Below are 27,589 nucleotides of genomic sequence, written 5' to 3' on the forward strand. Positions count from 1 at the left end.
GTTAATTCGGTCACTCGTTAAACCAAAACATTGTCAGTGAAGTAGTGCCATCGCAACTAGATTGCTTATTTCACCTTAAGATTGTTGAGATTCTGGTGGAGCGCTAAGGGGAAATAAATGACTGCTTACTTAGCACTAGCCTCTTTCGTACAACAGAGCCCTGCCACTCAAAGCCTAACCCTGTTGGCTCAAAAAACGTCACATCAAGCCAAGGACGAGACCTCGGCCAGGTCTGTCTTGTAAAAGAGATCTTGATCTTAATGGAACTTCCTGGTAAAATAAAGATGAAGTAAAAATAAATAAATAAGAAGACTATTTAAAAGCCATGTATCAAAGCTGCCCTTTAGAAGATAAATGGTTGTGATTGACCAAGACAATCCATGACGGAGGGAAATCTGACTGAACAGGAGGGGCGCCAGATAGACCTGCCAGAGCAAATCAAAAATGAGCTTGCAGATTCGCTTAGTTCCCAGGCTAACCAATATCTGACACTGACAATAAACCATAATTTGGTTGATTGCTCTGCACTGAAAACCAATTGGAAGGAAAAACAATACTGCCTGCACCACTTTTTGCTCATCACAATCGTGACAGTCAATGCTGGCAAGCTAGGAAATAGCTTGTTTGTTAGCATATGCTGAGTTAAAAAGCAACTTTTGACTTTCTCTGACAATGTTTGACTGTGATTTTAATCTAAATCTTTAACCTTGGAGGCAAAGCACATACAAAAGTGCAAATTGTGAGACTACAATAACCATTTTCGACTAAAATCTAAAACTCCACATCGCCTGTGGTGAAACGAAAGACCTCAGTCATCCTTCTGTCCTCAGACTGTTTGTCCTTATACTTAAACAAACCGACTCATACACAGACACCCACCATTATTCTGACAGTAACAGAGGCGAGTCCAGGAGGCATTGTTCCCTCTGTATCCATGGCCTCTACGGTGAATGTGTATGTTGGTTCGGAGTCAGTCAGAGCCTCATAGTCGAGAACTTTCAGAACCGACAGCTCTCCGGTCACTGGGTCGATGTGGAAAAGCTGGACGATCTTCTGGTCCAAGCCTTCACTTCTGATTCGATATGTGAGGTTGGAGCCAAGGTCAGCGTCTATCGCCTGCAGAGAATAAGGAGTCAGATGGGAAAGAAAGTAATATCATTGCCTTGTGAATTTTATGACGAGTTGAATTTTTCATATTTGCCAGAAGGACAAGAATCTCAATATGCTGGAGCTAGTCACGGACAGAGCAGACTGTTGTATTTTCATTAGGTCTGTGTCGAGCTGGTACGTCTGGACAGCCTGTGGTGGTGAAATTTATGGTCCAGCTGGTGGTCCGGATTTTTTTTTGTTTTGCTTTGTCACTATTTTAATGTGTAGCTTTTTTTTTTTTTTTTTGACGTTCATCCACATCTCAGCGTGTCCTCAAGTGTTGTCAAATTAAAATTCAGACTTCTCAAGATCGCTAGTACTGGCTGGAATAATTTCAAAGAAGACACAGATAAATTACTCTAAGTATGGCTATAATGATGAGTCTCATTGACTGGACTGAAGCACTGAACTCAAGCCTTGCAGTGCTTTTCACCGAGCTGAATTCAAGGGCTCAGTTCAAACTAGTTCAAACTCAGAGCATTAATCTCAAGTTCTCTGTTTTTGTGCTGAAGTATATCAAGCAACGACTGTCTCAATTTGGATTTGCATTTGATTTGTTAGACACTATGATTCGATACTAAGTGTAATCCTTTGCTAGGGAGGTAACATCTCCATACCAGCTCTTAATAAGTGTACATAATGATAATACAGTAGATGCTAATTTGTTTAGTGATGGTTTGACTATCGTTGCTGTACTTTCTCTGCCAGCATAACTGCACTCTCTTTTCCTTTAACAATATAACCTGTTGTGCATCATCTAAAAATACATACAGTACATTTTGTCCAGGTTATTACAAATCTGTATAAAGTAGCAATGAACAAATGAAATAAATGACTAATGGTGATAAATTGTGTGTGTTTAGTTCTGTCTCTGTATGGCCTGACCGAGGTTTTAATGCATATTAAATATACATGCAGTACCTCTCAAAAAGTTTAAAATGTCTGCAACACAAGCTTGGTTCAGTACTGTCAGATGAGAAAGTCCTCTTTACAAATGGATGTGTTTTGTATGTAGTGTTTGCAAAAAAATTCATTTTTTTGTACATGGAGAACAAAATGCTGTCCAATGAATTAACCAAACAACTGAAAGGGCAGAAAGGGACAAAGGCACCTCTGAGCAACATTTCAGTATGAATTTAAAAAAGCACCAGTCATTGGTAAAATAAATTTAAAGCCTAGCACCAAAATCTGTGCAATTTTAAATAGGGATCGGCTCCTGTTTCAGTGTTGAGTGCACATAACAAGCTGGAATTAATGGAGGTGTTGCCTTTAGCGAAGCTAGGGCAGGCCAATATATCGACATTATATTGTTATGGGGATTTGAGAGTATAAATCATTTAGATTTTGGAAAGTATTATATTGTGATACGGCATTAAAGTTGTCTTTTACTAGTTATAAAGACTACACCACAGTGAAGTGATGTCATTTTTGTGATTTTAATTTTATACCTGTTCAACACTTGCCTTTACCCACTTAGTCATTATATCCACATTACTGATGATTATTTATCAAAAATCTCATAAATGGACTGACTAAATGGAAGTTTGAACCATTTAATTATTCTTCTTTTGGTGCTCACACTATTTAAAATGGATATAATAACTGCTTTTGTCTACCTTAAAATAGTCATAATTCAAGTAAAGCAGAAAAACATCACACAGTAACACAGTTTACACTAGATTCGCTGCAAATGAATGAATCCATCAATCCAGTTGCTGACCTTTAACTTCAGAATGACTGTATCTTTGGGGCTGTTCTCTGGTAGGCTGACATTGTAAGTCTGTTGCGTGAATATCGGGCTGTTGTCGTCCACATCCAGAACGGTGACAGACAGTGTCAGTCTGGATCGCCGCGGGTCCACTGCACCATCCCAGGCTTCAACGATCAGAAAGTAGTGGCCTCTCACCTTTAAGATGACAGAGAATCACAGTCACACTGTTAACCGCCATCTTTTTTTATGTATTGCATTATACAGCTATGACATTCATGTGAAATCTGAGCATATCTACTGGATGACTTCCTCTGACCTCTCTGTCCAGTGGCACCGCAGTTCTGATTGCGCCTGTGGCATTGATGGAGAACAGCGTCTGGTGGTTGACGAGCCGATAATGGACCTGACCGCTCGCAGCCAGATCTGGGTCTGTAGCCTAAACATTGACGCACATAAATGACACACAAACAATGAGAAAGGAGGACTGGAGGTTCAAATCATCCGTTTTGAAATTCAAGCTCATCACACTGACTTTTAGGTGAATTATTCTTTCCACTATTCTGAACCTCTCTCAATCTTGTTAACTTGTTAATTAAGAAAGCTTTTCTTCTGGAAGTCATTAAAAATATAAGCAGTACTTGTATGAAGTTTAAAAGTGTGAGTGGTTGTGTGTTTCTACATGAGAGGGAGAAAGACTAGAAAATGACTTAGAAGAGAATTATCAATGCCCCACAGTTACACACAGGGAGCTTTTGTGAAATGGGAATGCGTCAGCAAGTCATTTTTATTAGCGCTGACCTTCTGGCTTTGAACGGTACTTTCATCACACCATTTTATACACCGTCTTCTTATTCAAACTTCAGCAGCAAGAGCTCGTGGTTACATGTAAGTACTTTGTTTGCTTTTCCTTCCCTACTTCTTTTATTTCCTACTTTTATCTTCATGTTACTGCTCCTGTCTGTAGGTTTCACAATGGGCTAAAATTCAAACTTTACAGGTAACAGCGTTGACAAGGTCACAGTGATAGCCCTTGGAAACCATCTCTCTCTCTGTCAAACATTTCTGCATGTCTCGACTCTCATTCTTTTTTTCCCCTTAGTGCAACTTGTCAAGAGGAATTAAACTTCCTTTCCAAAAGTAACACTTGTCCAACTTTTCCAGAGTTAATGAAACAGTAGTTTCAATTTTCACTTGTGAAAAAGTAGAACAAGGTGTCTTCTTTCCTGTGTTGCGCTTTCATTTGACTATCATTCCTTATTCATGGTCTACAATCACACCGAGTCTGTCTCCACATCATCTCTTTCAACTGATGAAATGAGGTGTTGAGAAGGTGACAAATTGCTATCCGTTGTTCCTTTCACCTTCTCTGACTGTTCATCCTGTCCAATCAGCATTCTCAGGGCATTAAAATAGATGAGACCGGAGCAGAGGAGAGCAGAACAGAGGAAATATTAACACAGCTTGTGTGTGTGGGGCTAACGTTTGCTTACGTTGCTTTTTGGATCTAAAAGGCCTCAAAAGAAATATATAGTTTGAGGGTTGGAAAGGTTTGAAAATAATTGCCTTACACCTGTTCTTGTGGCTAAAAGTAGGAAAAATGTGTGTTTAATGTTATCAGTCAGAGCTTGAGCTGTCAGGGCTTTGCATAACAAAATTAGTCTGGAGCAGCTGAAGTTGATTATAGTTAAGAGCGGAGACTGCCTCATGATTAAAGATGACTTTTAGCATGCTTTTAGCATACATTATGTTTCAGTGTTAATTTTGTCAAAAAAAAGACCAAAGATATTACCATGACTATAATAAAATTATGAGATCGATAAGATCAGTGAACACAGTCATGAAAGCATGTTAACACTGTGAAACAAGAGACAAGCCAGCCTGACAATATTTAAGCACGACTCCAGTGCTTGGATCTGATCTGAAATATTTCCTTTCTGCGCATGTTCGCCCCACGTGGGGGTAACATCATAGGTGAGGTTACTTCCAGGAGGCACAAAAAAATTGTGGGAGCAAAACAATACTAGTCTGTGGCCAATACAACTTTTCTGTTGGAGGGTTAGGGACTGAAATATTGCTGAATGCCTTGATGGTTAGGCACAACAGCAAGTTGTTTCAAAAAGGTGAACGAGGCCAAATTCCACCAAACTTGATCAAATCAAGAACCACTCAAGAAGTTTCAAGGCAGCCCACTAACTTTACAAGGCTTAAAGTCAAAATGGCACAATTTCTTTCAAGCCAGACAGACTCATGGACTAGCAGTCAATCAGAGATGTCGCTGTTGGGTAGCACATAAGATAGCACATCAGGAACGTTTGACTAGCGTGTTGAACTATATAACTTTAAACATTACAGTTGTGGCTGAAAATAACGACAGAAAGAGACAAGTTTGCTAATTTCACATATTTCTGCAATGTATATCAACTGCCAGTTTACTTAAAGTAAATATACTTATCATATGCACCGAATCTTTCAGCCAAAGCAGTAAGAAGGAAAATGAAGAGATGATATCTGGGTGCATTTCCTTGACAACCCACTCAAAAAGAAGACTGAGTGCAAGTGTGCTATCGGCTGAGAAGCAACAGTGGGTGGAGAAAGCGGAGTGGAGGATTTCAAACACAATGTTGATGTAAATGTATAAAAAAAATGGGATAACTGAAATGATGGACAAAACAAATGCGTGTAATCTGAAACTAATGCATTATGTTAAACATGCAAGTTCATTCTTGAGCTTAGGAATAGTAGTTTTTACAGGATGTCAAACTAATGTGTTGTGTCTTATAGAATGTAGATCACATAATGTATATAGACTGGAATTTCTTCTTCATATAATTTGAACATTTTCAATTGTAATTTTAGTAGCAGTGTTAAACTGTCAGTTCAATATGTTTATGTAACCCACATTGCTCAATTAATATCTATATTCCACTTTATTTGCTGAACTGTGTCACTTCTTGCTGTCGCAGCGACCCATTTTCCACAATTTTGGATCATTAAAGTCTCAGCTTATCTCACTCAGTGACTATTAAGATTAATAGAAATGTGTTTGTTTCTTGCCAGAGTTCTGTAGACTGTGAGAGAGAAGAATAAAGCCCTTTTGATGTTATTTGTATTCAGTGATTCAACAATCTCCAGGTGTAAATCTACTGTAAATTTAAATATAGTATCCAGCATTTGGGGTGAGTATCTTGGCTTGTCTGGAGAATGGAGTTTTGTAGATGTTAAAGAGGAGAAGTAGATTTAATGTGTGTATTCATTTTTGTATTTCTACAATAACATCCATGCAAAGCAGTGTTTGTCACTCAATGTGAATCTTCTCTCTTCAGGCAAAAGTTGGAAACTTAAGATACCAGTCTCATGTCTGTATGCTAAATATGAAGCCACAACCAGCAACCGGTTAGCAAGCTTAGAATGAAGATTGGAAACCCCAGGAAGGAGAGGAAGAGTTGGCATAAGAGTCATGCTAATCCAGCCAATCTAAGGCTATGGGAAATCAGAGACTGATGTGCCAACATCTTCACAGAGACCTGTCTGCACCACAACATCTTGGATAAAGGTGTTGCACTCAACAGGCAGACTATCTTCCGAGCCAGCAGAGCACAGGAAGAGGAGAGGCGGACTCTAGTGTTACGTCATTGATGCTTGGCGCTCTAACACAGTCTTGGTTGATGGACAGTGTTTACCTGACGTGGACCGACCATATTAACATCACCATCTTATTGCTGCGGTTTACAGTCACCAAGACACAAATTTAAAAAGTGCACTTCAGAATTACATTGGGTGTATACATGTTTATGTTTACATGTTTACAGCCTTTACCTTGAACCTTGATTGCATGGACTGTAGAGATGGCAAAGATTCCCATGTTAACGTCATCAAGACACTTGCGTGAGACTCATAGAAAACAAATGAAGATTCCTCTTTATTCACCTCTGTTATTGCCACATATAGCATATATGTTTGTATGTATAAGTGTACTGTGAGAAATATAGTCATCTAGTAATACAGATATAGTAATCAAAGGGCAATGCAGAGGTGAATTTTATGTGTGGGAGTTTTACTTTGTCAATGGTAAGCAAACAAATACAGTCACAAGACCAAGACCAATTTCAACACTAATGCTAGGCTAAGCTAACCAGCAGCTGGGCTGAAGCCAAATATTTAATTGGACTGATAACAGGCTGGTATCAGTATTTCAATCCAATTCACAGCAAAAAAAAAAAATAAGAGTAACACTTAAGTTTATCTCCCAATATTATTCCTTATGGTTGCACATTTTCAAGCTGTCAGCAACAGTGACTATTCAGGTTGCTTGACTGTTTGTCATGTGTGCTTTCGTGTGGTTCCTAAGGAAAAAAAAACTTGCCTAATACCAAACTTAAATATGCACAGTGTAGATTTCACATTATTTTGTGAGAGTTGAGTTGAAAATTTGACCCTGTGGTTCAGCCATCTGAGCCGATCGAGAAGACTGAAGAGAGAAAAATTGACATGATGCTCTGCCGCCTACATAAAATATAAAGAATTATGCAACGGGCAGATGTTTGATAGATGACAGAGAAACATTATCGCCCATTAAACCTTCCTTCAAGCTGCTACAGTAAAGCTGTCATAGCAAGTGCATTTTAGACTCTGGATGAACTCCTTTAGATAGAAGGCTGGATTAATCATCTCCATGTCAAACATATTGATGTCTGCAGTTCCTGGAGTTAGGTACTGTGGAAAGTGTGTGTGTGTGTGTGTGTGTGTGTGTGTGTGTGTGTGTGTGTGTGTGAGACTTTCAGCCTCTATCCATCCTCTATTCTCTCTTTCTCATGTCTTATCCCTCTCTCACTGTCTTTCTCACAGTTCTCTCAGCATAATTACATTGCCAGACGGTTAAAAGCCAGAAACACAATAGGATTAATGTCTCAGCTGCGTTACTTCGGCTGCCTTTCAACACACACACACACACACACACAGACAAAAAATGCAGCTTAAGGCTTCAAATGTACACACACACACACACACACACACACACACACACACACACACACACACACACACACACACACACACTCTCTATCTCCACAATCTCTAGCTCTGCCTTCCTTGTTTGGGTGCTCGTACTTCTTTGCTTCCAATTTCCACATTTTCTTCTTCTCTCTTTTCATCACTTTCTCACCTCCACCTCTAATTTCATTTCTAGATACAGCGAGAGAAGTACCTGCAACTGAAACTAAATTAACTGAGGTTTTTTTTCACCCGTCTCTGAGCACATTTCCTTCGTTGCACCAATAAAACACATGCTGAATTATTATAACAGTGTGGGAGTCTTTCTTCAGTGAGTTACGCATGCAGACAAGCAATCACTCTAGTAGTCTTACTCCTACTTCGTGTTGTAGTGTGTGTGTGTGTGTGAGTGTGTGTGAGAGAGAGATTGCTTCTGGATTTGGCTCTCTGTTATTTCTTCTTTTAAACTCTGTTTCCCATCAGGTACCCAAACTTCATGTCAACTGGTATAGTGAATCAACATAAGAAAAATAAAAGGACAGCACTCACATCGAACTGTTTATTTTTGCCACACGGACGTTTCAGGCAAGACGCCCCTCAAAATCTGGTACTATTGGTCAACTGGTACAGTGCCACATAATGCACTTTTCTGCACACCGATATGGAAGACTGAACCTACCAATCTTAACTTTAACCATAGCTTTATCGCCCATGTCCACTTAAAATGTATATGTATTTGCCTTACTATGTTTGCTTATGTTTGTAGGTTGTACTGTAGAGCGAGGGGTAACGAGATAAATCTGAGAGTTCAGAGATGATAAACACGATGATAATGAAGGAAAACTTTGACTCTTTAAAAACAAGTGTTTATTTGTTCAGACTCTCCTCTTAGTTTTTGCTCCTTATTTGTAAAGTCGTGGATAACAGCCTTAGGCGGCTAGAAAAAAAAAAAAAAAATCAAAGAAAACATACTATTTCAGATGTACGTGACTGTTGATGAGGGGTTGCAGGCAGACACGTCTTTGTTTTATGATGTCAGAGATCAAAAAGATCGGAAAAAGTTGTTTACAGAGTCAGCTACTGTAAATACTCGTATGTATGAAATAAAGAAAAAAACATCATGCATTTCAAATCCTTTTTCTTTTCTTTAATAAAATATGGTATGCTTGTTTGTTTGTTTTTCGTGAAATGCTGTTGTGGCAAATGGAAACATTCTTCGTCACGCTACTGCTTTGATGGGGCACAGATCCAGTCAACTTCCTGAGGTTTTTTTCCCTTCAAAAGATCTTTTTTCTTTTGCCTCACTTCAAAAGAATTTTCAAAAAGAAAGAAAACAATATTTACAGCTAGTCTTAACAAAGGCATTTTTGTGCAGCGTACGGCCACTGACAGTACATGTGGAGAGTAAACAACCACGCTGTAGGGACAAGCACTCGGCTATGAACAACCAACAGTCTGCAATTTTTTCATTCTAGCATTCAACTGCAACAGGTGATTTCACTTTATTCCCCGTTTGTGGTTGAAGGTGTGAAAATCAGGAAAATCACCCGGTGTTTTGGAGGAACAAACCAAACTGTAAACTGATAAAGAGGTACTGATGAAGAGGCAGCTTGCTTGATAAAAATGTCAGATTTCTGAAGCCACATTGCAGCTCCTTTGATGCAGCCTCATGATTTGACTATTTTATATGTGTAAAGTTAGTGTAAATAAGGAAATAAAGACCTATGATGAGATTTGGCCACTGTTACTCTCAGGCAGGGGGGTTTTGAGGTCACAAAATGCCATTTTTTTTTGTCATTGGCTGATTTTTTTTTTTTTTTTTAACAATGACAGAATAATTTAAAGGCTGTCCATCATTATGACAGATTAAAACTCTGAGGGCGATCTACAGTAATGTCAGTAATTCACATGCAACACTGTCAATAACCACATTGCTGTCCGGGGGCTGACAGCGTGTTGAAGAGTAACGGACTGGAGGCCTGAAGCGCGTCTATGATCACTATAGGTCACAGAGGGGGGCAGCCAGGCAGCTGGTGCAGAGGGAGCACATGCTGTGGGATTTCTTCCTGGTCAAGCGAGTGCGTGCGGGCTTGACCTCAATACTCTGGTTGAAGTGGTGCCGTTTATTAAGTGTCAAGGCCGGCAAGCAGGGTCCAGGTTAAGAGCAAAATTAAAAAAGCCATGAGAAGTCACCTGTCTGAGACAAAGACATAACCTAATGACAATCGTCTCTGCAGCAATTTCCTCTTACGTGACAAAGACATAAAACCTAATGAAAATGAGCACCCTTTTTAGTCCATGCGTACCAGAGGGAAGGTTTTATTTAGGCTAGGTAACAACCAGTTACTTGAGTTCAATGTAATTCATCTTAAAAAATTAGCTATCACAGAAAAAATATGTCTTTGATGGTCATTCTTCTTACTGAATCCTTTTTCCAGCACGTTTTTTCTTCGCTATGTAACAGAAACTATATTTTAAACATTTTGATTCAACGGTGCATCCCTCCCTCTTCCTCCTCTCCCCACTGCCTACTCCCATTTCTCTCTGCCATCCATGCATGTCTCACTTCCTCCCCTCCCTCCTTCTCTCCACCTTACCAGCATCAGCAAACCAAGGTCAGGTCCATTCATTCTTCCGGAAATCTGTTTAATACCTACAGGTAGGGACCCTGGTTTGGAATGAGGCCCAGAGTCGTGCCTTGCACGGCCCGCTAAGGGATCATGCCGTCTGTTTTGGTTTGGAAAATATCCAAGGGTCCTTGAAAGGGAAGAAGTTCGGGATTGGAATACTTTAAAGTGCCCTCTCTGAAAATTAGGGTGGGCTTTTGGATGTTGAATTTGGAACGCGCCCAAAGGTCTGAGCGAAAGTTACAATTTTGAACGCTTGTGAAAAAAATGTCCTCTTTTAGGAGAAGGTTGGGTTTATGAGTTTGGAAAAGTGCCCAAATTGTCACAAATATAAAAAGGAATAACACTTTAAAGTTTGGTACCTGTTAAAAGTCAAGTTTGTTCAAAATCCTTAACATGGCTATATAAGGGCCATATATTTATTTCAGGGGAGTCTTAGTGTTCACCCAAAGAAGCATGATTAACATTTAGAACCTGGAAAAGTGTCAGACTGATCAAAGACCCCCTGACATTGGTGTACAAAGGCTATGAATTAAGCTTGGAGCAAATCCAAGCAAGCGTGCAACCGAGGGACCATCTTTAAAGATCAGAGCCTATCAAAGTGTCAGATTTACCCATGACCCCTGTCTGGGGAATACATGAGTCAGTTATTAGGTCTGGAACAAGTCCAGGAGTCTTTGTGGTTAAGTAGAGACGAGGGTGCTGACGCAGGTGAAAATGCATCCCACACAGCTGAGAAGGGATCCTGCTACATATGCTAAATCCTATCCATTATCTCTCTTTCTACTGAAAAAAAAATAACATTATCCTTGGAATATAAAAACAAAAAAGAAAAAATGAGAAAAATTCAATTTTATGTTTAATAATCTGCAGTTCTGTGTTTAAAAAAATCAATTTATAATGAGAAACTAGTTTTCCCGGGGAGGAATGAGTGACGTATTGCCAGGAAGTAGAGGTAAACATCCAACCCAAGTAGACACTGTCCTTCAACAAGGAGACAAACACTTGAACAGAACTCTCGCAAATCCTTGTAACCTGTCCACCTTCAAATGTGAACAGACAGACACACACATGCATCGACACACCATCCTCTGAGTATAATAGCAAACACTGCTAATTACAAAGCTGCCAAGGTTTACAAAGTTAGGCGAGTGATCTCTGGTCCCCATTGTAAAAGATTATAAGAGAGGAATTTAATTAGAGCCTCTGTGAATCTTTGTGTTAGAAGAGACTGCATAGTGGAAGACAAATAAATGTAGATGAGTCTTTAAGGCACCTGTTGTTCAAGTAATTATACATTTCTCTCAAGGTAGTGACCTTATGTCAGGATCACAGAAACAGGACTCACAGAAAGACATCATGATCAACAAGATGAGTTGCGTGACTATGTACTAGTTTCAACCATGCCAATCTACACCGCTGGAGAAATAAAAGAAGCAAGTGTAATCAGCAATTATGAGGCCCGGCACAGTGGGAGAGCATGTAAAATGGCAGATGCGCAGTCAGGAATTGTGGATACAGTGAGATACATTGTGATCTAAACTGGCTTATTGTTCATGTCACAGAGGATTAGAGGATGGAGAAATACACAAAAAAGCTCAAACAAATGCAGTCATGAATGTTTGCGTAATGAATACATAAGCATAGAAACACAAACTTAAGCTGTACTTAAACATGATCACACAGACTAATAAATACAGTAAGGACCATCAGAATGTATTAAAAAAACATGAGGTTTGCTGCTTCTCTGTGCTTGTTTATGTGCGTTTGCCTCTTCCTACCTTGACCTGTCCGACGTAGGCGTCGTCCTGCTCCTCGATGACAGTGAGGTTCACCGGCAGTGAGGAATCGAACAGCGGGTCGTTGTCATTAACATCCGTCACCACGACATTCACTATTGCAGTGGAGGTCTGCATACACACACAAACACACACAAACTTGAGTTAGTACATCTGAAGCTGTGTTTTGTTTCCCATGTAACATGTTCGACTAGAGTCAGAAAGTTTTGCTTTTAACGATTAGCGCACAGGATGGACCCATCTTCAAATCTCACAGGTTTAATTTGACCATCTTAGTCCTTTGTCCCTCTTACTAACAGCTCCCTCATTGTGAAACAAACTAAAGAGCCTATTTTGCTTGCTAATTAGCTGCACTCTGTCTCTTACTCTTTGTGCTTCTAACAACAATTCGCTGCAAACATAGATTTCAAAAATAGTTCACCAGCAGCCCACTTTGCACCTTCTCCCGCTGTGCTAAAAGGGATATCTGTGCTGAGGCGTGCGTAATTAAGGAAGACGTGATAATTACTTAAGAGGGGTAGCAGAGGCTTAAAGGAGGACTTCTGTCCTGTGCGACAAAACCAAGCACCCTCACTCATTTGAGTGGGACCACTGTGCTGGTTCGGTGGGTATGCGGGCTCTGAGGCAAAAAAAACACAAAACACCTCAGTGTGGATAGGTAAGAAGTAGAGACTCAGCTTTTGTGATGCAGTGTTATCTAGCAAGGTGTTGTTTCAGCCAATCAAATTCATGCAAACACATATTCCTTGTGGATTACTTGATAACATGAACTGCATATTTCTGCCTCGCAGACAGATAAAATAATTGCCACCACGATAATTTTCAAGAGTTGTAAAATCTTGTCTCTGAGGCCCTATTCGCATGGGACTAGTACACTGGGGGAGCTCATGTGATTTAGAAATTACCAACTCCACGTTTGTGTTTTGTGTGGTGCATTGGGATGAGTGAAGTCTGTATTGTTATTTAGCTTGCCGGCGTTATCCGCAGATGTGATGTCAAGGCTCTGCGTCACATCAATAGTTCAAAAGCAGAGTGTCTGTTCTTAAACAGCCACATTAATAATGTACTTTAGAGTCATTGTGCCCACTTTCAGCATGTGTTACAATTATAAATACACATTTGCAGCAGATTCAGATTAAGTAACAGATTATTTTTAGCTGCACTTGAATATGACAACACTTTGTGCTCGTTAGCACCTTTGTCACAAATTTTTAAATGTCATTACAGTTGACCTCACAGCACAACCGTTGACTGCTGCTCACCACATTATGAGCTGCAATCATACATCATGCTTTTTGTCTGACAACAGAAAACTGATCTTTAAAAACAACCCCAAATGACAGAGATCTGTATTTTTGCGGGACTATTTTACACGGCCAATATGTTGCTGAAATATGGTAGGTAAATTTCAGTAGAGTTTTAATAGACATGGCAGATTCTCACAGGATAAAAATCATGGATGACCTTTGCAAGTATTACAAATTATTAGAGGTCCCCAGGTAAGACTAGTGTCTGAACAGTCTTTTGGGATTCCAAAAACTGATAATATGAAAGTAAATGGGGATGTACTGTAGACTCGGTGCCAACAACGACAGGAAATATAACAAACTTAATCACATGAAGCGTGGAAGCGGGTTCATGAACGTTTGGTGCGGCTACATTGAATCTTTAGTTACACAACTAAAAGCACAAAAAGGTTACCAAGCAAGGGCAGAGGAGCAGGACAGAGACAGAAGCTGGTAGGAGGTTACCAATTTCTTAATTTGACTTTCATGAGAGCAGAAGAGATACAGAGAGAGAAAAGAAAGACCGAAGATTTGACTATTAAAGAAGGAAACTGGGAGGAGATGGAAAACGAGGGAGAGCTAACCGATTCACAACAGCGGGGTGATGGGAGAAAAGGCAGTGAGTGTGGGTGCGTGTGTGGGAGAGTGACAATCACAGGGTGACAACGGGCTACTGAGGGTTGGCGGGGCACATGATGATGCAAGTAATTTGAGGTTAAGAGCGCACAGTTGACAGAACAGTTTATTTGAACGCCAATATATGTAAAGTAGAATGAGCTCTGATATAATAAAAAGGCAGGCTGTGAGCAACGCTGGCAAACACACACTCAGACAGACACGACGAGAGAGAAAGGAAGACAGTAAACTCCATTTTGCATCAGCGGGTTTAAAGGACATCATTTTTGGATAGCTGCACACCTCAGAGTTTAAAATCTTGCTGATGCTATGGGCAGCTGCAAAAGTATAACACCCACCTGCTTGTACTGTACTGGGACTATTTTCACAACAGGATTATTTTTTTAAATAACCAATATGACTAAAATATTACTTTAAAATCAATCGACACCGATAGCACATGTTCATATTCATTATGTATCATTATTCGTGACTTGAACACATTGTGCATGCATGCTGTGGTAGAAAGGTCGGTGGTAGAAGGTGAAAAGGCCAGTGCTGTGGAGTCCTTGATTAAAATGTGATTTAGGCTTCATTTGATTCTCACTTTCTGCATAGTAATCCCTGCCTGTCTTGACAATTGTTCAGCAACCACCCGTGATGTGAATACACTGATGTCTGCCAGCGTAAAAACTCTAAACCCTAAACACCAAACTGATTATCTTACCCTATGCTGTTGCATTTAAAAGATAGTTTGGCTGCAGACAGCCAGAGACCCAACATTCCCCCTGACGAGGCACTTTTTCCTCGACAGTGGTGAGAAAAAACTGCCTTTTAATAGGCAGAAACCTCGAGCAGACCTGGACTCAGGTTGGGCGGCCATCTGCCTTGACCAGCTTAGGGGTGTAACGGTACATGTAATTGTCCTTAAACATTAGGCATAGGACAATTAGTTTGGTAGATGACGTCTTCGGATTGGCATGTCCTGTGATCCAAACAATACTGTCAAAATATTATTTTTTGTCAGGCATGATACAGAAACTCTAGAGAATAAGTTTTACCTGCAAAGTGTTGGCAGTGCACCAACTGTCGCCATCAGCTATATCATGCTAATTGCCTAGTTAGCCAGAATGGCAAATTAGAGACCAGAGCTGGAGGGTCACCATGACATTAAGATCCACTGTATGTGAGCATTACAGTTTCACAGTTAGTTACATTGAAAATAGACAAAGATTAGTGTCAAACTGTATGTCAACATCGCTCAGCTAAAGACAGGTATGATCTATGGAAACACTTCAAACATGGCAAGTCATTTATGACAATATCACCTGAATGTGTCGATGAACAGAACGAAACCCTAAGGGTTAGGGTGGAACAATGTTCAATCAGCCTGTCACTGCAGATTCAGACTGACAGAATCACTGTGGATGTGTGACCGTACTCGTAGAGAACACAGGATTCAAGCTTTCAATCAAAGTGGTTGAATCCTGTGTCTGTTCAGCAGCTGTTCAGCAATTCAATCAACAGGTCAGATTCTCACACATGTTTTTATTTGGTACATAAAATGTGAGAAAGGAATACTGAACAGACAGCACAGATAGACGTCCATCAAAATCTAGGCAGCATCTGGCTTGACTGGATTTGGCTCACTTGACTGTAGTGAGATGGACTTAACATGCCACAGTCTGGGCTGAGAGTGAGTTTCATCTTTTAGGGATTTCTTTTAGGGCATCTTTTTGTGAGCATCGCTGCGAAACAGAATGCCACAATTGTTGTTGCCAAAATCATGATTGAGAACAAAATTTGATTCGACGCCCAGCTCTACAAACATGAGCTGATTCAAAAACCAATGCAATGATACAGTGCCATACAGTACATTTGACAACATCAAACTGTCCTGCACCAAAGTTTGAGTTGCATCCTGCGATGCCCAGTGTCCTTACAGTGGAGCTGGTTTACTGCACCGACTTGTAGGGTCCTCAATCTGTGGCAGTATGATGGATTCACTGGCCAAATAGCCAATTAGGCACTTTGTAGTCTGACACTCTCACAACGGGACATTTAATAATAGGGGAAACGGTCGTGTGTGTGTGTGTGTGCGCACGCATATGAAGACAACCCAAGGCCTTTCGAGTGATGCTGATTAATGGGCCTGTGTAAGGCAACTACACCCCAATCTTCTCCTCTCCTTTTTCCATTTCTTGCTTTTCCTTGTCTCTCCGTGTAGCTCACACCATTCCTCTCTCACACACCTTCTCTCTCTCTCTGGTTCAAAATATAATGTCAAGCAGAAAAATGTCCAAACTACTTTTAGCCATTTTCTGGCTTAAAGACCTTCGGGGCACAAAGATAATACACTAATTGTCAAGGTCCAGAGAGGAATTGACTTAGTTCATGTGTGCATGCCTGTGAGTGTGTATGTGTCCAGACTCCTTTGTAAAAATGTGAAAGAACACACAGCACAACTGTTAAGGTACTAAGGGCCCCTGAATACCTCTCAAATCTCTCTCCCTTCCTGATTCTCTCTAACCTCCTCCCACTTGTTCACTGCTGTCATATTGTGTGCAAGGTTGTGTGTGAGAGAAGGTCAGAGTATTCAAATCAGCATTTTTCCCTCCTCAGAGGGACCTTAAACTTTACCTTTTGTTTTAATTGACACATGAGGGAAGGGGGTCAGTGACAGCGAGGAGGGAGGAGACAAACTTTTTCTTAATGCTAGACTAATAGATGGGTGATTAGGAAGGGAGGTGAAGGAAAGAGAAGAGAAGAACTCGAGTCTGATGAAGGCCAGAGGAGTGGAGGGAAGGAAAAGAGGGGAGGGCATCCAATGTCTTCATTTGACTTTCATGTGTGAGCGACTGAACATTTGACTTTTAAAAAAGGACAGGGGAGATGAACATAAACAGAGAGAGATAGGGAGAGCCACTCCGGTGACCTGTGTTCAATTGGGTAAGTGGGAAAGGGCACACACTCCTTTATTGTTGCAAAATAGCTCCTGCGGTGGACTAAATAAGACATTTTTCAGCCATTTTGGCTTATTCACACTGCATCCACACTAAGCCAGTTAAATCCGGAAGATACAGTTTATGTGTGAAAACGAGATGCATTCACAGCAGCGTTTTCAGGTCGTTCAAGGGCTCCATCTGCATTGAAATGCTAAAACGATTAAGAACGCATTTAAATCTCATCTTCTCGTCTGTTGTCGGCGGGAAAATAACACTAAGTACACCATTATTACACCCAAGAAAGTCAGATCAGAAACTCTGACAGAGAAATAAGAGTTTTACCTGATGAAGATCTGAGGATCGAAATATCACGAATAAGCTGAACAAAAGTGATTTCCTGGTTGCAGAATATATTTTAGTTCTTTCACAGGTGGCAAATAAGAAAACTACACAGTCCCTCAGAGGATTAAACTTCTGATCTGCCCCCTCAAGCCTTTTGTACCTCTGACAACAATCAGCATAGCTGATGAGTGTGGTCATGCAGCCCAGTCACACACCAAAGTGTGTAATAAACCCACCCATTAGAGAATAGCGTCTGAGCGTCAAGGTTCGCCTGGCCAGGGCGTGAAAAGTACACTTGTGTATGAAGGTGCAGTAGCAGCAGGGGGCGACAATGAATCCAAAAAGGAGGACAGTGGCTGACTTTGACAGCCCTATGGTAGATTAAACATGATAAACACTTTTTAAATGTGATTATGTTATGGTTTCTGACATTTAAGGACGTCATCTTGGCCTTCGGGAAACACTAATCAACACTTTTCACCATTTTCTGACATTTTATAAACCAAACAACTGCAATCAGGAATGAAAATAACCTTTAGTTGCAGGCCTAAATTTAAGCCACTGGAGGTGAACAAGAACAAGATTTTTAGGAGGTGTTGAGATAAGAAAAAACTTTTCTGTTGTCTTTTGAAATGAGCAAGAGCAACTTAACTGCTGCACAACCGACCGCAACTACGCCTGGGCAGGTGTACAGCACTGTTTTCCAATAAGGTCCATTTCCAAAACCACAATAAACCATCAAACTGCCAATTTAGTTAGTTAAAAAGTTGAAATCAATGGGAAAACAGTTGCTCCTACTTGGCATGTATGGTAGTAGATTAAAGGCTTTTTGTGGTCAAGCTACAAGGTCTTCTTCATCACGTCTGTTAAAGCTATAAACAAAAATTCGAAGGCCAGATGAGCCTCATTTGCACCAAAGATCAATCCTTCTCCAAGCATTGATTTCCTTTTTCTGACCATCCATTTTCTAAACTGCTTATTTTGTTCAGGCTGTTCAAGTAGAGAATCTATTATCCATCATTATTTATATTTATTTATTCAAGTGTCCATATTTGTTTAAGGATATTGTCCCAAAGAGATTTTGGCTGTTTATTTTTCTGATGGTGGTTATTATGACTATTGTGCCTGAATGAGAAGTATTTCCTCTAATATCGCTCTGTTGTTTGTGGCATTTGACTGTGACGGATTTACTTTCGTCTCTGGCTGCCGCTCGGCTTAATTCCATTGGGGAAGTGAAACAACTCAAGTAAGGAAAAGCAGCTAATATCTGTGCGATGCGGCTCTCTTTTCTTACCCCATCTGGGTGTCCGTCTGAGGCCGTGACCACCAGGGTATAGTAATCCAGAGACTCCCTGTCCAGAGGCTTGTCCAGAAGCAAATACCCGGAACTGGAGAAAATAAACACAGAGTCATGTTAACATCAGAACATATGAGGACTAAACACTCTACGGTGCAGTTGGTTTTCATACCTAAGACTCCTGTAATTTTATGTGACGTTTCAGTTCATAAATTGTTTATTAACCACATTGATCATTCTCCTGCTGATACTTCCAGCTCTTTGTAAGTACTTTCTATCCCAACTCTGGTAACATGGGGAAACTTAGGAAACCTAGAAAGTGTTTATTCCTCTTTATATACTCCACTTTGGAATGAGCTTTTCAGACAGTTGGCAGGCACTGATAACCAACGCATTATACCCAAAAGCGTATTTCTTCTGTGGTTATGGGTACTTTGGCGATGCAGATGACGCCTCGTACCCATCAGCTCACCCACAAGGATATCAAGGAAGGCCCACTTGGATGCTGTTGCTATAATGACTCAGACAGAGAGGTGTCATCAAAAAGACTATTCTTAGTTAACAGCCTTTTTCGCATAAAGATCTTCTCCGAATCTGAACGCTGAATAATTATATATCATTGTTTTTCACTTGTAAATGAAGATTAAACAAAAAAGTCTCATAACATCAGCAGCAGATAGCATGCACTTCATGGTGTAATCACATGAATGATGAGGAGAAAGCAGAAAAACCAGTAACCAGCTCCTTGAATCAATTTTTCATACAGCACAGGGTTTGAATTATTACTCACTAGTCATCTCAGTGATCTGAGACTCAAGTTACTCATTGAACACAATCCAGCAATCAAAAATGTCCAAACAGAAGCCGAGAGATTAAAGTCAGATTTAAAAGGCAAATGATTAGCTCATAAGTAAATATAAGTACGAGCAGCATGTCTGAACCTTCTGATCAATCAAAACCAGCAGAAGTCTTTGAAGTCAGCTGTGATTGATTACTTTTTATTTTTTTTCCCAGTGAAGATTTACATAATGATTGAAGTGATTTCAATTTAAGCTACTTTTGTGAATTACAAACCATCTGAAATGTATATGTTCCCCAAATATTGACAGTAAGTGTGGGCGTGTGTGTGAGGATACACGAGTAAATGTGCGCGTGTGTGTGCAGATGTTAAATGGTCTACAGAGGCAAAAAGACGTGAGGCTGTTAAAAGTCAGTTCATGTATATTTATGGATGATTCAGGAAAAGCAAAGTCTCTGAACGCACTTGCACTGTACCTATTCTTGGGCACGCACACATACATATTCTCCTTTCTCATTTACAGATATTTTGACCCATTTTCTTCATGTGCTTGCTGCTCAGAAAACAAACATCTGCTACGACATGGACCTACAGTAAATCACATTGTTCAGGAAACGACCACGATAATTCAAATCGATTCAAAAAGCTAACGCTGATTAACCTCCTCAAAGCTCATCTCTTGCAGCCTGCGCTGATGCTGGCCCCCTTTTTTCTGTATTAATCTGAATCTTTTAGCCATAAGTGTTCGTTCCATCAATGCCAGCCACCTTGCACAAATAAGCCAATACCAGAGCTGTCCAGGTGCTCTCCCAATGTGATTCTAGAGTATTTGGACTTTGCCAATTTCCACACAAAACAATGAAAAATCACTCCGCTCTTTGCCAATAGGAGCTGCATGGCATGCAGCAGAAAAAGAGCAACTTGGCTTTGTCCTCATAGCGCCATAATGCTGAAAAGCACAGCTGAGGCACAGAAAGATTTCGGCACATATTGGAATGTTTCACAATGTCAGACCGAGCCCTTCAAAAATTCCTAGAATGCAGAAATGAAAGATGTTCAGTTCATTTTAGTCTTCGCTGCTGTGAATTTCTGCTCAGCAAAATTATTCTGTTTTCTTTCAGTCTGCTTTAAAATCCTTACGGGTCTGTCACTCTTGTTCACTGTTTCCTTCTCGAACATTTTAGCCCTCGTCTTTTACTCTTTCCCTGCCCTGCTCTCTTATCTATATTTCCAATGCTTTAAATGTTTGCTCTCTCTTCTCTATCCTTACAGTTCTGCCGCTTCTCTTGCCATCTTCCACCATACTTTCCTTTGTTTCTCCCTCTAGAAATGTAGATAGGATCTTCCCCCAGTGTAAGAAATGCATTTTTAATGAGCGATAAATGAATAAATACAACAAAAGCCCTCAGAGTCTGGTGAGTATGAGCATCTGGGAGAGAGTATGGGTGTGTTTGTGTGAAGCCCTTGGCACAACCCGCGCCTTGAAATGATATAATTTAGGCTGCTTTCATCCAAACACATGTGCACGCACACACAGATTGGACTTTATACATACATACTCAGAAGGCAGAAACACAATTTTCCCAGATATTCACACAAATTACAAAAAGTGTAATTTCTGAAAATATTAAAATATACTCTGAACAAATATGAAGATCAGAAGAGTGTGTGTGTGTGTGCATACTTACGTCTGCTGTAGTGCAAAGTTTCCATCACGGTCTCCGCTGTGGATGTTGTAGGTGATGGGGTCTCGCTCCCGATCCACCGCCTTAAGTAGTAAACAGACAAACATTCACACAAATCCTCATTTTCCGTCAGCAAGGTTTACCCTTATAATAGAGCAGTGATGTCTAACCAGGGGAACTTTAAGAGTTGACTGTGGCTATGCAGAAAGATTGAGGAGGAGCTCAGTAAATTAGGAAAAATTTGAAATTACAGTTGGATTCATGACAAAAAACTACATATTGAATCAGCTGTAGCGCCAAATTAATATGGCTGCAATTTACAGTGCGTGAAACCTCTTTGGCAAGTAATGCATTTACAGTTTAAATAGTTAGCTAACAGTCATGCATTTACAGTTGTTTTAGTCAGTTAAACATTGAAAGCTGAAAAAACGGGATAAGCAATATACTTAAGCAGCGGATAAACAGTTGATTTAGCCTAGATAGCTCAAAGTAATGGATAAAATGTTAAAATAGTTACAGGTAAAGGATAAGCAGTTGATATAACGTATGCTAAGAAGCAATGGTGGACAGTTAGGGTTAGCGTAACGCTAGTTGGCTAACAGTAATGGATACATTGTTGAAATAGGCTAATAAGCCAAAAATAATGGAGAGGCTCAAAGTTAGCTAAAAGTAAAAAGACAAATGGTTGAAATAGTTAGCTAAAAGCAATGGACACGCTATTAAAATAGTTAGCTCAAAGTAATGGACAAGCTATTAAAATAGTTAGCTCAAAGTTATGGACAAACACCTGAAATAGTTACTTAAAAGTGATGGATAAATGGTTGAATAGGTAACAGAAATGGAGAAATTGTTGTAATAGTTAGAAAGAACAGTTTACATCTGACAACAAAGGTTTAAACCACTAATTTACTCTGCTGTCGTACGTGTACCTGCAGGTTTAGCAGCGTGGCTCCAGTCCTCATAGCTTCGCTGATCTCCAGGTTGTACTGTTGCCGGGGGAAACGGGGAGGGCTCTGGTTGTTTGGGGGCAAAACTTCAATATAGACCGTAGTAATGGATGACCTAACAAGAAAGAGAGAAGAGAATGTGGTGAGGCAGATAGGATGGAGGGAGAGAGTACAAAGACAGATAGAGAAACAGCCCGCAACAGAGGAGCAGATAAAAAGAGGAATAGTAGCAGTGAAAGAGAGGGATGACAGGAGCAAAGCAGGTAGAGTAGAGCTGGAGGGCAGCACAAGAGGATCGTGGGTAAAAAAAAAAAAAAGCAGTGTCAGGGAGGGTGAATGGTCTATTATTTAAGGTAAGAGTGGTTGGCCAGTGTTTGTTTCATGGCACTTCATGCTGTGTTTAACTAATCGATAAGAACGTGAAGTCAACAACTGTGAGGCGAAGAGACCAGACGGTGGTCTGCTGCCGCCTTGATGCCGGGCGTTAGGTTTCTGTTGTCAAGTCTGACATATCCTGCTGTTTCGGGTTCATATAGCGACTTTGGTGTAGTTTTACTGAGAGTAAACACATTTTTCTATCAATTAATTTATACCATCATTTAGCCCACTGTGCCCTTTATTATACCTTTACAGGGAATGACAGAAACAAGGAAAGGAAAGAGGCTTAAAGGCAAATTGAGGGGAAGAAGAACAATTACATTGAGTTTCTAATTTAAAAAGGTGATGACACCAAGTGAAAATGCATTTGGATTATTACCCGATGATAGATAATAAGTCTCAATTACACCCTGTTTACTTCCCCTCTGATAAACAGCTTCGGCTTTTTAATAAGCTATATTTACTGCTATGCTTTAATCAACATCACACTTAGTCCAAAACAGCATGTCGCCACGATGACCTACAGTTGACAGAGCTGTTTCTGTAAACAGCTTGTGTCCGTCTGACAGTTTTTCTTTTTCTGACAGTATTTGATTACCTGGGACGTAGTTATCAAGTTTAGACAACGGCAGTTTTCATCCCTCTGGCAAACTGACTTCCTTACATAATTGGGAGATAACAACACACTAAGTGCAAATTAAACTACGACTCATCGGAAAGCAGAATCGACATCTGCTGTACAGTACCTACCAATTATTTTAGATAATTAAGTCCACAATTTTGATCCTGAACAACCCCCCTTGCCAAAAGAACCAAGATGCAAGACTTCAAAATAAAACTCTGCACTGGGAGAGATCACAACTTTATTGACGCAGGTTACTTTTTGGGGAACAATATTTCTCAGTGACACATTAAAACCCCTCTTATGAAATAATACGTAGTTTCATTAATAGTGAAACAGCATCGGATTTTGCAAAAAATAATGAAGGTAGAAACAGGAAATAAATGGGAAAGGAAAGGTAAAACCGATTAAGTGAAGGAGGAACCGACATATTTGCAGTGATTAAAGGAAAGAACTGAAACAAAAGACAGTAAATTGAGAATGTGTACCCTCGGCATTCAACTAAAATCTAAAAGAAATTATCTTGCACCTTTTCCACAAACAAAACAAAAGACGTGGATCGTGTGAGTCGCTGTCTTCATTGTTAAACAACCACCACTGCTGATGAATATCTTCCGTCCTCACCCTCTGACTCTCTCCCAGAAGTTATAGCAAGAAGCAAACCAAATGAAATTAAGTATCCTTGAATAATATTATGGATTTCTCTGGGTTTGAACATGTTGGAAACATTTGGGATGATGTAAGTACACAACTCAACAAAGTACATTACAAAGGTTTTTAGACATTTTAATGTTGAATTAAAATACATCCCCCATGTATTTTAATTCATGTTACACAGAGGAGAAGGGAAAAGAAGAGAGAGCAGCACAGACTCTGGTGACTCTGGCGAGTGTCTGAACTGGTATGAATCAACCATTAAACAACCACCACTGATGATCAAAGTCTATCTGATGTGAGTCCGGCAAAAATGTTCACAGACGAGGAAATGTTTCAAAGTTTTAATCATGTTAAGTTTAATCTCGTCTGCTGATTCTCTACCAAACCAAATGAAACGTGCCTTTACCTTGAGTAAACTTGTGGATTTCTCTGGGTTTGAACATTGTTGGAAACATCTGGGATAATGTAAGTACACGACAAAGGCCTTGTTGTTTTTAGATCAGTACTGTACTGTGTGTACTTCGTCAGCTTGTTCAAACTCTGGCACCAAATTGAAATATTCTCGAAATCTGACCACATATATATTATATATTTAGCATCAAGTTTTGGGGTCACCACTTGGATTTAAAAGAAAGTTCTTTGACTTTGGACGGTAGAAGTAATGTGCACGAGTTTGCATTGACTACATACAGCGAATTATTATCAGGATGAAAGAGTAATAATTCATTTTATCAATCTTTCTAAAATAGTTAATAATTCATCTTTTAACTTGGTAGTATACATCCAATAACACATTTTGGACAAGCTGAAAAAAAGTCCAGTTCTGCTCCCACATGACACGAGTGATGTTCGGCTTTTACTAACCCAGAATTCCAGCGTAAGAAAAACCACAGGGATTTAGTTTGTGTTCCTACTTGGCGAGTTTCAGCGGGAGAGAAGGGAGAGATTAGCTCCACTCAAACTGGATCATCGACTGAAAGAAGCCACAGAACCTGGGGTCTAAACAATAGCCCGCAAAAAATCTGTTTACGTTCACAACAATAAATAAATAAATGGATAAAGGCTGGGAAATATGTAAGCTGCCAGACAGAGTGTAAGCCAGTGTTTTATTAAAACAATTCAGATGGCATTATTGATGAAAACCGATTGAGGGGCTGGAGATTATTCAGTGGTTTTTACCGTAGCGGAGCCCTATTTCGATCCTAAAACTCTCTGTCTACCAATGGAGGCGATTTCTTTTAAACTCTTCTTTATTATTTAATGTGCACAATCCATTTCATAGACATTGCTACATACAACTCTTCCTACCTGAACACAAATCCACACATGTGTACTTACAAGCACTGACTTCTTGTAGAGAGAAGGTAGAAAAAATAAAGTCTCTTCGTCTCGAGGATGTTCTGTCCTCTTTGCATTTGAGTCACGCCTCGGCCCTGCTGCACACACAAATACCTTCCTCCTCTCCGGTTATTCAGAGTTATTTGTGGTCCAGCAAATCATTATTGGGTTAGATGAGTGTTTAGGTGAATGGCTTTGTCGCTGAATGCACTTCACTTTACTGCCCCGTTCAGATTTCTCTGAACTCTCGGCATCAAATTTGCTGCTCTGAGCATTACTGTTACAGAAAAAGAGGAGAGAAGGTCTTCGGTAAATGTTTCTTTAGTCGTGTTTTCAGTCGATTCTCTCATGAGATTCTGACAAACAACATAACAGTCGCATAACGTTCCATGTTTTATGTAACCTGAAGCATGTTTTTACGCTTCGAGTGTATTTTCTTTGCAGCTTATTACTTTACTGTTCATTAGGCTGTGAATGCTGTCAGTGGACAGCTGCAGCTGCTGGTGTATTGTTTGCATTATGGGGCCGTGCAGACCAAGTGTTTATCTGCTACATCTATTGAAAAGAAAATCTCATTTTTGGAGTAGCAGAGGCTCATTTGAACATATTTGATATGGTTATTACAACAGCATTTTACCTGAGGTGAACCGGAACGGTCAACAAGCGATCGTTAACATGACAACTTTATGACTTCAGTACCGAGTTTGCAACCAGCGCTGGGTGACAGCACGTTACTGAGTAACACGTTACAGTGATGCAATTTTGGTGAGAAATGAAAGTGAATACAGTTGTTACAAGCCAACAAGGCTTGTAACAACCACCACTGGATATTTTTAAAGGACACCTGGGGAGATTTCCAGTGTTTTTGGTCATGACCAAAAACCTATTTCTAATGGGAAGTCGGACCATCTCCATGTGAATGTGGTGACCAAAAGAGTTATTTTAAACCAAACCACGACTTTTCCGAACCCTTACCAAGTCTTTTTTGTGCCTAAACCAAACCAGACTATTAGCACGGCATTGTGACAAGAGAAAACATAACATGAGTTATAATGTAAGGAAACATTCAGTTTCAACTTATCAGTGTTTTGCAGAAACGTACTTGCTAACATTTATTCTGCCGTTTGGGTTGGTTATTTCAACATCGACATCAACAACGAGATTGATGGAAGATTTTGGGTCTCTGCATTCAGACTGGTGTGGTACTGTACATGTTAAGCTTGGTTTATCGGCTGGAAGCGAAGGGGAAGAGGTGGCAGATACTGTTTTCAGTATCTTACAGAAAAGCGTGTGTATACCAGTTTATTTATTTTTCCCATTTCTGCAAAGACTGATGACACCAGCTAACAACACATGTTTAAACATTGAAAATACTCTGTGACATCCAAGTCTTACAGAAACAGAGAGGAGAAATGTGTCTCTTGGTATCTGCAAAGTTGCCTCATTTACATGTTTTGCCTTTTTTTTAGCGAGCTGTCTGAGTTTAGCTTCTTGTTAGTCAACAATAAGGAACAACCTGGTTTTGTTAAGAGGTGGAGGTGTGTGAATCCACTTGAAGTCATCACGGCTAATGATGAACTAGCTGTATGTAGTCCTAAAAATAATATTAATATGTAATAATAGATAATACTGTAAGGCTGGCTGCTTATGCAACCATTTAGTTTCATTTTCTTTTACAACACAGCTGTGACGGAAGTGTGTGAAGGGAAGGTAGTTGTTTAAAAGGCGTTTTTAACAGAATTAGACCAAGTAACAAAAGCAAATTGTTATTAATGTGTATTGAGTAACACATTACATTTTGAAAGTGACTTGCTTACAATATGCATAGCAATGACTTCACACCACCTCCATATTCGACTAAATGCCTCTCAGGGTACAGTGCAAATTATCTCTTCATCTTCATCCCTATTTAGCTATTTATCCAACATCTTATCCTGTCTCATCTGTTCTCTCTGGTGGTGCCCCCCTTTTCTCTCTTACCCTACAGTTTGATGAAAGTATAAATGAGACCCCCGAGCATAAACTGTTTTCAGTATTCCGCGGTGCGTCTATCTAGGCCATGGAGAAGCACTTTTAATCTGAGAGAAACATGTTTCTCAAGGGTTCTTCAACAGTTCCAGCCCCCTAACAGGGCGATGTATTACAGGCTGCGATCCAAACAGCATTAAAAATTGCTGTCACTCACGTCTTGTTGGTGCCCACCAGCGAGGGGACGCGCCGCTCGTGTTGGGTCCTGACCCATGGTTTTAATAAATCAGGGAGCAGAGATAGATATTGATTTGTTATGCGGGTTATGTTTTCAGCAGAGATAAACAGGGGGTCTGGGGAAATTTGGGGACAATCTGTCAGCCAATCACTGGAACCACCTCAATCTGCAGTGGTGCACATTCTGTATTGATTTGG

The 27,589-nt window shown here is 40.0% G+C and overlaps 1 protein-coding gene across 1 annotated transcript in view; it reads right to left on the reverse strand.

Annotated features, from left to right (window-relative positions):
- Positions 1 to 27,589, reverse strand: part of LOC311250020 (protocadherin-15-like) — a 195,494-nt gene that overhangs the window by 74,660 nt on the left and 93,245 nt on the right. Inside the window, exons 17-23 of the mRNA XM_084341511.1 lie at positions 22,174 to 22,306; positions 21,248 to 21,327; positions 18,758 to 18,851; positions 12,258 to 12,386; positions 3,177 to 3,296; positions 2,870 to 3,055; positions 880 to 1,116 (exon numbers count right to left, since the gene is read on the reverse strand). Of these exons, the coding sequence (XP_084197637.1) occupies positions 880 to 1,116; positions 2,870 to 3,055; positions 3,177 to 3,296; positions 12,258 to 12,386; positions 18,758 to 18,851; positions 21,248 to 21,327; positions 22,174 to 22,306 (979 nt within the window). The remainder of the gene's footprint in view (positions 1 to 879; positions 1,117 to 2,869; positions 3,056 to 3,176; positions 3,297 to 12,257; positions 12,387 to 18,757; positions 18,852 to 21,247; positions 21,328 to 22,173; positions 22,307 to 27,589) is intronic.

Source organism: Pagrus pagrus (assembly GCF_965226575.1).
Source record: "Pagrus pagrus genome assembly, chromosome: 21".
Classification (NCBI taxonomy): domain Eukaryota; kingdom Metazoa; phylum Chordata; class Actinopteri; order Spariformes; family Sparidae; genus Pagrus; species Pagrus pagrus.